This window comes from Petromyzon marinus, chromosome 27 (genome assembly GCF_048934315.1).
Source record: "Petromyzon marinus isolate PM22_M1 ecotype Great Lakes invasive population chromosome 27, UKy_Petmar_22M1.pri1.0, whole genome shotgun sequence".
NCBI classification, from domain to species: Eukaryota; Metazoa; Chordata; class Hyperoartia; order Petromyzontiformes; family Petromyzontidae; genus Petromyzon; species Petromyzon marinus.
In genome coordinates this window covers 7625593-7639569 of record NC_133693.1, presented here as the reverse complement: position 1 = coordinate 7639569, position 13977 = coordinate 7625593, and the positions used below count along the sequence as shown (strand labels likewise).

The 13977-nt window shown below is 42.8% G+C and overlaps 1 protein-coding gene across 1 annotated transcript in view; it reads right to left on the bottom strand.

Moving 5' to 3' along the window:
* The window catches only part of LOC116946572 (keratinocyte-associated protein 3-like), a 51160-nt gene extending 41932 nt beyond the window's left edge, over positions 1-9228 (bottom strand). The window contains exon 1 of the mRNA XM_032961600.2: positions 8889-9228. Within this exon, the coding sequence (XP_032817491.2) occupies positions 8889-8904 (16 nt within the window). The 5' untranslated portion in view covers positions 8905-9228. The remainder of the gene's footprint in view (positions 1-8888) is intronic.
* Positions 9229-13977: the final 4749 nt, after the last annotated feature.

The window sequence follows — 13977 nt, the reverse complement described above, 5'->3', positions numbered from 1 at the left end:
GCTTGTTACAAGGTGCTACACGCCGATGAAATGTTACCGTGACATCGGGGTTCCCCCCTTGCTTTGTCCTTGGTCTCGTTTGTCCGGGTCATTTTTGCTCGGGAAACTTTCCTTCAAATCTGATGACGGATTCCCAGGGCTGTCATTGTGTTGGCTGTTGGTGTGAACTGTGATTGGCTCTGCCCAACCTGTGGCGGCAAGATATCGCCAGTCTGTTTACAAAGTAAACAGACGCAAGTAAAAATAGCCTCGTGAAGGCATGCAGTGAGGGAAAAAAAGTATTTGATCCCCTGCTGATTTGGTACGTTTGCCCACTGACAAAGAAACCATCAGTCTATAATTTTAATGGTAGGTTTATTTGAACAGTGAGAGACAGAATAACAACAAAAAAATCCAGAAAAACGCATTTCTAAAATGTTATAAATTGATTTGCATTTTAATGACGGAAATAAGTATTTGACCCTTCTGCAAAACATGACTTAGTACTTGGTGGCAAAAACCCTTGTTGTCAATCATAGAGGTCAGACGTTTCTTGCCACCAGGTTTGCACACATCTCAGGAGGGATTTTGTCTCACTCCTCTTTGCAGATCTTCTCCAAGTCATTAAGGTTTCGAGGCTGACGTTTGGCAACTCGAACCTTCAGCTCCCTCCACAGATTGTCTATGGGATTAAGGTCTGGAGACTGGCTAGGCCACTCCAGGACCTTAATGTGCTTCTTCTTGAGCCACTCGTTTGTTACCTTGGCCGTGTGTTTTGGGTCATTGTCATGCTGGAATACCCATCCACGACCCATTTTCAATGCCCTGGCTGAGGGAACGAGGTTCTCATCCAAGATTTGACGGTACATGGCCCCGTCCATCGTCCCTTTGATGCGGTGAAGTTGTCCTGTCCCCTGAGCAGAAAAACACCCCCAAAGGATAATGTTTCCACTTCCATGTTTGACGGTGGGGATGGTGTTCTTGGGGTCATAGGCAGCATTCCTCCTCCTCCAAACACGGCGAGTTGAGTTGATGCCAAAGAGCTCCATTTTGGTCTCATCTGACCACAACACTTTCACCTAGTTGTCCTCTGAATCATTCAGATGTTCATTAGCAAACTTCAGACAGGCATGTATATGTGCTTTCTTGATCAGGGGGACCTTGCGGGCGCTGCAGGATTTCAGTCCTTCACGGCGTAGTGTGTTACCAATTGTTTTCTTGGTGACTATGGTCCCAGCTGCCTTGAGATCATTGACAAGATCCTCCCGTGTAGTTCTGGGCTGATTCCTCACCGTTCTCATGATCATTGCAACTCCACGAGGTGAGATCTTGCATGGAGCCCCAGGCCGAGGGAGATTGACAGTTCTTTTGTGTTTCTTCCATTTGCGAATAATCGCACCAACTGCTGTCACCTTCTCACCAAGCTGCTTGGCAATGGTCTTGTAGCCCATTCCAGCCTTGTGTAGGTCTACAATCTTGTCCCTGACATTTTTGGAGAGCTCTTTGGTTTTGGCCATGGTGGAGAGTTTGGAATCTGATTGATTGCTTCTGTGGACAGGTGTCTTTTATACAGGTAACAAGCTGAGATTAGGAGCACTCCCTTTAAGAGTGTGCTCCTAATCTCAGCTCGTTACCTGTATAAAAGACACCTGGGAGCCAGAAATATTTCTGATTGAGAGGGGGTCAAATACTTATTTCCCTCATTCAAATGAAAATCTATTTATAAAATTTGTGACATGCGTTTTCCCGGATGTTGTTGTTGTTATTCTGTCTCTCACTGTTCAAATAAACCTACCATTAAAATTATAGACTGATCATTTCTTTGTCAGTGAGCAAACGTACAAAATAAGCAGGGGATCAAATACTTGTTTCCCTCACTGTATTGAGAGCATGTCACGTCTGCACTACGTTTAGCATCTATTCCATGGCATTCAACTTTCAATTTGCTCTTAGTTACTATTTCACAATGAGTACAGAAATGTGACTAAATAAAAGCTGTGTGTTTTTAACCGCTTACTATATTACAGTACTTTCAAACGTTTAGGAAATTCTACTTGTGTATGTGTACTTTTTTCAAACCAGGTTTTCTGTTCTTGTTCGCTTATACATTTCTGTAAAGTCATGTGTCCTTGGAAAAAAAATAATACTGGTCTTAATGCGTTATTACCTAACATCACTCAATCCCCCATTATTTATACTGTATTATGAAAATAGCTTACAGAGAAGAGTGTAAGTGCATTACCGAGCACTTTCGAGGCAAGGGCTGGCACGTCACATAGAGATATGTGACACTTCAAACACCAAATGGGCTGCGAGGTGAACAGGAGTTGGCAGTACAGAAAATCAGTGCTATCCTCTTGCATGCACGGTGGATTTTTTTTGGGTACTCTGGTTTCCACAAACATCAAGCAATTGGCAACGCTCATGGAAATGGGCAAATATGCCAGGGCAGGACCCTCCTGAAAGAAGTGTTTTGAGGTTAAATATTTATACTATTCGACTACGATGGATGCGAGCAATTCCCCTGGTGCCTCCCTAAAAATGACGAATTGCCCCGTAGGGCCTCCCACTTGGTTCTCAAAGTCCGGGCGGCTTGTTAACACAATAAGACATCCTTAGCTTTGACGATGACAGCACCACCGGCATGCTCAATACAGACTCCACTCGACATCACTTAAACTACCCGACACGCTCACACGACTGCTTGGCAATACGCGTGTATTGTGATGACCTTGCAGCCGGCAGGATAGAGAAGTAGGAGCATGCTGAACAGCAAGCGGTGTGGACTTTACCCACGCGGACGCTCACTCAGTAGTTGTATTATGCGTTGTGGATGTTACATAAAACCTAAACAGTACAGTTATAAACCAAAATAGATAAGCAGACAATGTCTCCTTCATATAATCGGTCTCAGCACAAGAAAACTCTGGACCGGTTTTGAGTGTCTCCATATGGAAACTGCTGCTGAAATGATGTACAGTACTTGGAGAAGATTTTGGGGGCTCATGGGTTGTGTAAAAATAAACATTTCTTTTTTTTTTACATGGAGATACTGATATAAGGAGACATGTTCTGGCTATCTATTTTGCTCTTTATATTCTCCATGGCAACACGAATAACTATTTCGAGCAAGAAAGAAATGTGGCACGGAACACTTTGCCGCTACAACTCGCCCACAGGTCTGGCGAGTGGTGTTACGTGCGACAAGTAACTGGGAGAGGGCTTTGCCTGCTCTCTCTTCGAAGAAGCTCCAAAAATGTTAAGCTATTGAATATCTGATTTTATGGTTTGATTCAGCAGCCTTCCAAACCTCCACAATTTTGAGGCGTAGGTTAAAAAATGAAAATATTCTACATTTGCATCCCTCGCCTGTGGAAGTTCAAAATAAAAGAAACATTTTTTTTTTATTTTGCCTAAATATAAGCAAACTGGATCATAATTACACAAATGTTAAAGTCTCTAACCCTTAAAGTCACGTAGAATATCACCAGAATATACATTAGTCAGTCAGTCACAGCCGTCAACAGCTAAAAAAAAATAAATGCATAATATGAGACGTTAACTATGTAGTGCGCAAGATTAAATGCACTTAATACATTAGCGGGGCAGAGTGGTGGTAGTGGTAAGCACATTGTGCTTCGAACCCGGCAACCCAAACTCAATTCCCGGCAACGATTTGCATCAGTGGCAAATGATCTCAGAACTCTGTCCATTTGCCTGTGTGAAGCGGGGATCATATGTATATAAGGGGTTCTCAATATAGATTTAAAGTTTTCGTGACTGCAGGGATCCATACTCTTTGGTTCATTCGGTAAAGTAACGTAGGTATAAAATAAATTAAATCAAATCAACCTCGTATTACGGGAGTCCTTCTACCCACTTCAGCAATTGTTTATTGCTGTGGTTGTCCCACCTGATGATGGACGCTTGTATTGCGCCCGAAACGTCGCGATTTAATTTATTTTATACTTACGTGACTTTACCGAAAGAACCAACTATCGATGATATTTTAACGTTTTAGGAAGGGGTACTTATGTGTGTTACTGTTATGATTGTTATTCAAAATGGGAATTTTTTTTGCACAGTTTAGTACGCAGCATAAACAAATGGTGTTTTTTTCTGGAAGATTTTATTGTTTTTGTAGGGGATGTCTCAATTTGCGTACAGTAAATTTTAAATGTATCTTGTAATTTTATTGTTTGTTGCGGTTGCACCCGAATCAAGAGCCGAATGGCTCACAGGGTTATTCCAAATAAATGAAACAAACACGAAAAAAGAGAAATGGACACTAAATAACTTGGAAATAAGTTGATGGCATTAGGGCACTGGTGTCCAAAATGGAAGCAAGGAATTTATTGGCAACACTGGATAAGCAATGCACAAGTCCGGAAGCAAACATGGTAGCTAAGTGTTGTAGATATGATTAGGAAAACATGGCTGTGCTGGGTGGGCCATGTGTGAAAGACGATGGACAGCCAGTTATCAAGACACACACTGGAATGGTCGCCACGAGTCGAGCGACCAAGACAAAAACTTAAAACCAGATGGTGGTCCTGGATTGTGGCTGGTGGTCGCATATTTACTGTGCAGGAGCTGTGGAGTCTGTCGGAGGCTAAGTGATGAATGTTGGTGCCATAAACGGCGTTGGCTATGATGACATCTTGATCTACAGACTGGGCAAATTTACCAAAGGGTTTGCCATGAAATAATTAATGAACTCACTCATCGTTAATGACATGGTCCTCTTAAACAATGCTAAAGTAACACACCAAAGCTGATGTCATATGTCACTAGACCTCAACTGCTTTGATGCTTAAATTTATATATTCTTTATAAACAAGTTGATGTTATCACGTGTAATATAATCTTGGTTTATAATAAATACATTCATTTTATAATAAAGTTGAGGTCTCATGCCACCAGGACCAGGCTCAGTTTCCCTGCCTGGGTCCTCGCACCTCCCCAGGGAAGAGATCTTAAAGGAGACTGGGACAGGCAAAATGCGCAGATTATTACGAGCTATGATCTATCCACTGCTGAATGAACACCAATATGTTTCGGATTTAAGTTGAGCCCAATAGATGTGTTCCTCTTTCTGCCTCTCAGTGTCATTCCAAGCATGCATCTCTCTGCTTTTAACATCATACTCTAGGCATTGTTAAAAAGATCAAAATTATCTCTTAACTTTCGTACATTCTGATTCACTTGTTACTTATTATGTCTGTCAGTGTAATTCCAAGTGAACACCTTTCTCTACGCTTCTTTAAATATGAACCATTCTTGCACACTTTATTTTATGAATGCTTATTTGTTTCTGATCCGTACCAATTAGCACGGTTGGCTACATACGGTGCGAAAAAAGTTCAACATACATACAATAGATAATATGCATGTTTTAAAAAGCCTTGTATTTAAGGCATTAAATGGGTTTGCATCACCATAAACCCAGGCTCTGGAATTCCCTGCCCATGGAGGTTAGGAACTCATTGGCGATGGAGACGTTTAAGTCCCGGCTGAAGACCCCACTACATATATAAAAAGGCCTCTCTCTCCAATTCTCTATATCTGTAGTCTTTCTGTCAGGGCGCCTTGTAGATCTAAATTATTACTGATACTTGCAAACACAACGGCATGTTGAAAAGGTTACAGAATTCATGCATATGAATTATTTTCTTCCTTGTTTATTTAAAAATGTAAGTAGTGGGGGACGGGAGAGATTAACATACAATCGGACCAATCATCGAGCCCACCAAAAGACGTAACTATAGTACACTGAAACACACAATAACAGTATTTTTAGTGTTTAGGTCTGAACAGTAAAATGCATATATGCTACATGTCGATGTTTTCTTTTATCACATATAGACATTTACGTATGATGTTATTGTTTTTGTTACATATCTTTCAATATGCATTCGCTGCTCGCCAGACGTTTCAGCTATCCAGACCAGGGCTCTCGCCATCGATTACTCTGGCAAGCCACGCTTGTTTTACTCTGTATGTTTCAGATGCGGCGAACTGGTGCGGTTTTAGTTCATGTACTGCAATGTGATCCACAAGTGACCCTGGTTGGATTCCTGAGCGTCACTGTCGGTAGCAATTGTTATGCATACGTGGCCCAAGTCTGATGTAAAATTAGTAATTGGTACAATGTGGGCAGTGTCAGTGTCAACCGAGAGGCAGGTCATTTGCGACTTGTTCGGGGCGCACGTAGCTAAACAAAAAGGACAACCAACCATATTTCGCTGCACAATTGTTGAATGTCAACAGTATTCAACATGCCTAGGCTTGTTTCACTGATGAGCTCTAATGATTGAGGACCCATATGACACTATAGGCTCTACTTGTCAGACTCCAATTGAGCTCAGCTCCCTAATTAGCCTCAGATATATACGTGCGATAACATTGTATTCGTGTATTCAAATTCTGTTAGTTATGTGTTGTATATAGCTACATTTATAAATATAGACACGTCATTGCACGATACTGTGCAATATTCAACACTGCTCCAGTTGTCTCGAAGTATACTCGACTGTACATACATGTAATCTTTTACAGGCCTATGTTAATCCACTGCTGGATGAATGCCGTGTCGGTAACGGCCAGTTTGTATTGTCATACTTCACCACCATGGTAAGTGTAGGCTGATGGGGGTGAAGTACAGATATCACTTGCCACTGATGTCAGACATGGCAAGGACTCACTTCAGGTAATCGGATTTAATGCAGCGCGCTAACCATTGCGCCATCGCTCAACCCCACAGCATTGTTATACTTGTATAACACATATATTACACTGGGATACATATTGTTATAATGTGTATCTATATTCTTAGACTGTTTTATGTGCCATTACATAACAGAGCATACAGTACTTACACCACAATAATCTGTGTGAGTACAATAAAGGATGTTTGCGGCTCTACCCTCTGCTGCCCCATAATACATGCCCACAGCCTGTAACACCGGTTATGCATGGTGGTCGCCCCGCTAAGCACTATCCAGGCACAATCTTCGGAGTTTGCTTCGGAGTTATGACGAGATCCGGGTCACTTGGTCACTGACACACGCTACACCTCCGGTAGTGTGTCCAAAATCGGGACGGAGGGCAGAATCTGAATATTTATTTAGACTGGAGGAATCGGATGAGCTATAAAACTATATTTTTTCACACATGTCCAGTCGGGGCGGGTAATAACGTTACAACAATACAAAAAAAACACGATAGGAGTGCAAAGTACAAGGTAAACAAATAACACAAAGCTCTCCGCTCTACAAAGGGTAAAAAAACTATTCTTATTAATATATAAGAACCACTTTGTCCTGAGATAACAGTAGTTAAACCTGTCAGTCGAAATATCCTGTTTGTGCAATCGACGTTGACGAGCTTAAAAAGGTGTGGGCCTCATTAGCACATCACGCCGACACACAACGATCATGTCGTGCTACAACCACCTAATGTCATTTAATAGCATTGCAAATGTCCAATAGATAAACTCCCGCCCCCCCCCCCCCCCACCAAAGGAATGTGGAGTGTCCATCACTGGCTCATGGCTTCTGGATGCAGGCGATAAACACTTCCGCCGAAGTCAGGAGTTGTGTAACACCGTGTACCGAGACACTGAGACATTGCCCACAGCCAAAGCCGCCTCTTAGTTCCCTTGAAACTAGTCTCAACAGCCCGTAAAACAACCACATTGATGTCACTGCCGCATTGTAACACAGTGTGGGTTCTTAATAAGTGGGTTGCTACCGCCGTACGAAATCGGTAGCGAAATGAACTTTTCAATTCACACGTCGCCAGTTTGATTCAAAACTCCGAGCGCGGAAATTGTCACAATTATATAAAAGTACTGTATATTTAATTATCGTTCACCCTGAGACCACGCATTTGTCAACCCGGCAACATAAATGGGAGCACCACCACCGTTCATCAGGTCGCTGTTACGGTGGGGTAAAGCGTGGGTATATACTCCCACCTTCTATCACGGCGTCTGGCCACCGTGGAAGAGTAGGCCATTGGTCACCACCGCTTGACATTCGTTCAACATTATCTCCGATTTGTGTTATCTCCCTGATCCACTTGAAAGGGACACTATTATCAACTGATTACTGTATTTAATTGTCGTATGTATGTTGAACTTCTTTCGCACTGTACGTAGCCAACCATGCTAATCGACGGTGCTATTAAAACACGCTTCATTCACAGTTACCCGAAATGTAGCAACGACATTCAACACAGCGGTAAAGGTGCGGCCGTGCAACGTCTTGCTCACGCCACTGTTGACGGAAGGGCATCCACTAAACAGCGCTCGAGAGATGAATTCTATCGTGTATTTGGTCTACTCTTCCACGATGGCCAGACGTCATGGGAGAGGTGGGGATTACCCACACTTTACCCCCCACACACACACACGAACCGTGCCGATCGACTGTCGCGTACCTAATTGCAACTACCGGGTGGAGGGACACAGAGGACAGGCGGTAGCGGCGATTGGGGGCTAAGGAGCTTGGCCCCATTGTTTCCACTGCCGCGCCTGGAGATACAATCGCACTGACTACTGCCGTACTATTATTGGTTCTTTCGCTAAAGTCACGTAGAAGGGAAACAAACAATACAAATATAAAACAATAAAATTCTCACGACGTTTCGACCGCAACGCATAGCTGTACTGTTATCGTAAGTGATATGTGCGAAGGGGAAGGACCATTGCCCGAAACGTCAGTGCTACTGACGAACGTTGTTGGGAGTTGTGTTGTTCTTGTCGCGTCTCAGTCGCGATTTAAACCGGGACGCTTGCCAGGCCCGAGGCTCCGTGCAGGCGAGACGCCCTCCCGATGGCATAAACACAGCGCAGCTCGCTTGGCGCGTCGTGTCGTGTTCTGCGAGGCCTCGTATCTCAAACTCACCGAAACCGCACACCATCGCGACGGCGTCTCGATCGAAGGTTCGCGAGGAAACAAAAGCCGGGAGGCTTGAAACTCAACGACGGACGGATCCGTTTCGCGACGTCGTTCAAGATGCTACCCCCTCCCCGCCTCTCGTCCTGTCGATGACGTCACGCCGAGCGCGATGATGTCATCGCGCGATACGGCCCGGCCGGCGTGACGTCTTCGCGCACTCACGATCCTGAACCCACCGCCGCGGGCGTCATCTACCACGACAATCCTGACCCACCGCGTGCCATTAACGCGCGAAACGGCTAGACCGCCGTGACGTCATCGAGCACTCACGATCCTGACCCCACCCCCCGCGGACGTCATCGCTCACTACAATCCTGACCCACCCGCGTCCATTAACGCACGAAACGGCTACACCGCCGTGACGTCATCGAGCACTCACGATCCTGACCCCACCCCCCGCGGACGTCATCGCTCACTACAATCCTAACCCACCCGTGTGCCATTAACGCGCCGGGCCGGCGTGACGTCATCGCGCACTAACGACCGTGATCCCTGACTTAAATCTTTCGTGACTGCAGGAATTCATATTCTTTGGGTCTTTCGGTAAAGTCACGTAGAAAAAAATATAACTAAAAACTACGACGTTTCGATCGCAACACAAGCAATCGTTATCAGGAGGATTGCTTGTGTTGCGATCGAAACGTCGTAGTTTTTTTTGTAAAAATAAAAAAAATGTTCTACGTGATATTCTTGGTTCTTTCGGTAAAGTCACGTAGAAGGGAAACAATAAAATAATACAAATATAAAACAATAAAATTATCACGACGTTTCGACTGCAACACAAGCAATCATCATCAGGTGTGAAAACCACAGCAAAATCCCTGCAGTCACGAAAACTTTAAATCAAAATTCTAGATTTGAAGCTTTCGTGACTGCAAGGATCCATACTCTTTGGTTCTATTCGGTAAAGTCACGTAGGTAAAAAATAAAACAACAAAAAACTAAAACAACAAAAATCACGACGTTTTGGCCACAACACAAGTGGCCTTCATCAGGTGAAGGGACCAGACTGTCTAGAGGACAGCGCTGGAGTGAACACAGCCAAGCTCAGACCGCGACCTTTAAGCTGTGTGAGAGGAATTAAGGTGCCTTGACAAAGGAATTAGCATTAAAAAAATAGCATTTAATTGGCTGACTTAGCATGATGAACGGTGTAGAGGGGGTGAACATGTGCAGACCGGCGAGGGGGGGAGGGGGAGTTTACATATTGATGGTGTGAAAAGGGAATTTAAGCAGCTGCGAAAGTTTGGTATACCACTACTTGAAAAAATATACTGTACCATTGAAAATTAGTTTAATGTTTGGTTCGATTTAGAACATCTTTCCAATGGTTGCTTAATTTGAAACCATCTTCTCGATTCAAATTGTGTCTGTGTTTGTAGATCTGAATTGCCTCGTGAACAAATCTCTGATAAGAACCCGTGGGTTTGCAAAGAACCTTGGTATCGGAGAAAATTATACCGTGATCACCCACAGCGTTGTAACAGTGATCAGCTACGGCAGAAGAATTCGTTCTGCCGTGTTTCAAATGTTCTACGCGACTTTACCGAATGTTTTCATGGAGAAATTTGAAACAGATGCCATCCTGACATGCACCCTACATCCTTCCATGTGGAAGAGATACGTAGTTGACACTTTCGTCATTTGGTAACATGGCCTGCCAGCACTGAACCAATTTCTCAACCACATCAATTCCATACACCCATCCATCAAATTCACCATGGAAGTGGAAAATGATGGCAAGCTACCATTCCTGGATGTTGTGAAATCTCGCTGGTTCAGCAGTTCCACTGCTGGTTCATTTTTTTTCCGCCTGAGGATGACCGCTTGTGTTGCGATCGAAACGTCGTTATATATTATTATTTTATTTTTCTACCTACGTGGCTTTACCGAAAAAAACTAAGAGTATGGATTCTGACCCCCACCTCCCCCCCGGGACGTCATCGCGCACTACGAAGTTGACCCGCATTACGTCACTCCGCTCGATGCTATCCGGCCGGCGTGACGTCATAGCGCGATACTCCCAATGACGTCGGAGTTTGCTTTGCCAACATTTTTATATTCGGAGACAGTCTGCTTATTTTTTTATTAGTTTCTACAACGACGCTCATTATTACGTTGTGTTGTGGATAAAATAGGGACAGATTTTCGTCGAACTAGGACCCAATATAATAAAGAGAGGGTCCGTGCCTATAACATCTGGCAGTTCAGGATCGGTTCATGCAAGCCTGACTGCTGATGAGACACTGAAAGTCGAAACCGGTTTTCAGAGTTTTGTTTGCGTTGAACCGGTGCTGTTGAAATTGTGCACTCCCAAAAGGTCGCGTGGCTGATGTGAAGTGTTGAAAAAAATGTCGGATTTTTTATGTGGAGGGGCAGATACGCTTTATGTGAATTTGGTGTATTGTCTGCTTATTTTGAATCGTGAAATTCTATGCACGAGTCGATTAATTTACAATTGTGGCTTCATATACTTTTCCCTGCCGTTAACCACTTTAACTGTACTCTCCCTCACTTTGCATTGAAGTGATGCCATCCAATTAATCACTTTGCTCCTCTATATCCATGAGACAATACCAGATATTTCATTTATCGGTCACCACCTGACATTTCTGGTTCCAATTTCGTTAAGTGGCCAACAATAGTGAGTTATGTGATATCCATTTAAAATTAATGGGCTTATCAAATAAATCACTCTTATTCCCTGTATTAAGAAACTGGTACAATTTAGATTTGTTCTACTGTAGGTGGTGCCGAATTCTGCTATGGCCCATGGACTATCTAGATATTTCAAAATGTTGCTTAGATTTCGTTCAATATCAGCTGCCTCATGACCCACATTGTTTGTGTTACCTATCTTGCTTGTATTCCCACTGTAATTAGCTTTACCCTCGATATGCCTCTGTTAAAGTGCAACTTGCATCGCACCAGTTTGCATAGAATTCGTTGAAGGCTACATATCCGACAATCTGCAGTTTTCCAAAAAATAGATTGAAGAAAGGCGAACGCAGACGTGAAGAAAATAGTAACCATCTCAAAGTTGCTGATGATGTTAACAACCAATGGAAATTAATTGCAGGAAATGATTGAAGAGATAAAAAAAGAGGGGTGCAAAGTTGGGTTTTAAGATAAACACAGGAAAAACAAAAGTAATGCACAAGTTTGGTGAAATTAAGATAAAGTGTTGAAGGCCACAACTAGAAGGCACATTTGAGTACAGTATGTGTGCCTCGGACAGTTATTGAAGGCAAACCAGGATCACAATTGTGAACTAAAGAAGCGACAGCAGGATGGAGAACTCTTGCAAAACTGAATGTGATCATGATAAGTAACACACCGTGTTTGGTAGTGGGGGCACAAGCACAATAAACAATTAAAAAAACCGCAAAACATCCTTCAACAACACCGTGTGTCATACAATAATAGCATTGCCTTATATATTTCTGCTTTTAAGTCAATGTTTTTGACGAATGTGCTACGTTTGTTTTTTTCTATTTAAACGTAGATCAGAAATATTGGTACAGTGAACAAGAATAAACTGAAAAGCCAAAGAAGCATGATTTCTTCCTTTAAAATATGCACACAGAGAAATGGAAAGAGAAACGCATAGATCAGGGAATAAACACATTGATAATTGTTTTTTTTACCCTTTTATCTGGCAACAAAACTGACACCTTTTTTTTTACAAGGAGTCATGTTTACATTGACCACAATACCTGCGGTCGGAACGCAAACAAAAAACAACAACTCTGATAATGTATGCACTGTCCTTGAAATTCATTGGTGTGGATTGATTGGTGTGGACCAATCAATTTCAAGGACAGTGCCACATACATTATCAGAGTTGTTTTTTGTTTGCGTTCCAACCGCAGGTATTGTGGTCAATGTAAACATGACTCCTTGTAAAAACAAGGTGTCAGTTTTGTTGCCAGATAAAAGGGTAAAAAACCAATTATCATATTTTGTTACTGGCAAATGAGGTTTCCAATGGAAAAAAAACACATTCTCAATGTGAAGGAATATGTGTGGACCCGGACAGGATGGATGAGTGGTGATGTAAAGGAGGGGGCATGCCCAACAGGATAACACCACAAAAATGTTGTGATGAGATTGTCTCGTTGCGAAATTGATTGTGTGACATTGCGGGATTGTGTGCGAGAACGACGACGTGGGGAGTCCATCCAGCAGTAGACAGAACACGGCCGAGGAAGATCATGACTAATCTTGAGTCGAAATAAAATTGGAAAAAGAACGGCGCATGGCCTTACATTGAAACTGCGTTCTATTCAGCCAACAAATCTCATCATCCTCACAAAACACTACTGCATAGGTTTAGACAACCCCGATGTTAATTGTGTGTACGTACCTAACTTTAAAACACGTGTGCAGAGCAGAGTTTTCACTCTCTCGTGGAACATTTAACGGTAAATGCTAGGCTAAGTCAAAATGAAGCTAACATTTTTTTTGCTACAATTTTGTTTTACCCTTAGCTCTTTTGCAAATGTCCTAAACTGGTAAAAAAATGGCTTTTTTTCTTTTTGCAAAGCCACGATGCCGTGGAGTGGCTGTGACCTCACCGTGGAATCATCTCAGAGTCGTCATCACGGTGGGTTTTGCCAACTTTTCCCCCATGAACCCCTTCTATAAACGCGATGGATTTCACTTTGAACTACAGCTGGGACATCCGATCGTTTAAGACTTTAAGTAATCGAGTACTCAAATGTGTCAATCAATCAGTACCTTCGTTTAAACGTAATCGGCAGAGTAATAGATTACTTAATCGGATATCCCAGCTCTGTGGTAAATAAGGGACATCAATCACTAGATACAACGAATATCAGTGGCACGGGTTTTTATAGAAGTATGCCAATTACAAGAAATAATGAATCTCAATAGGACATCACATGGTTAAATATATGAGGCAAATCACGACAGACTACTTCAATGGGTTCTCCTATGGGTTAAATATTGAACTTCAATCACAAGAGACATTCTCAAAGGGTCCCCAGATGGTGACTTAGTCACCAGACAAACT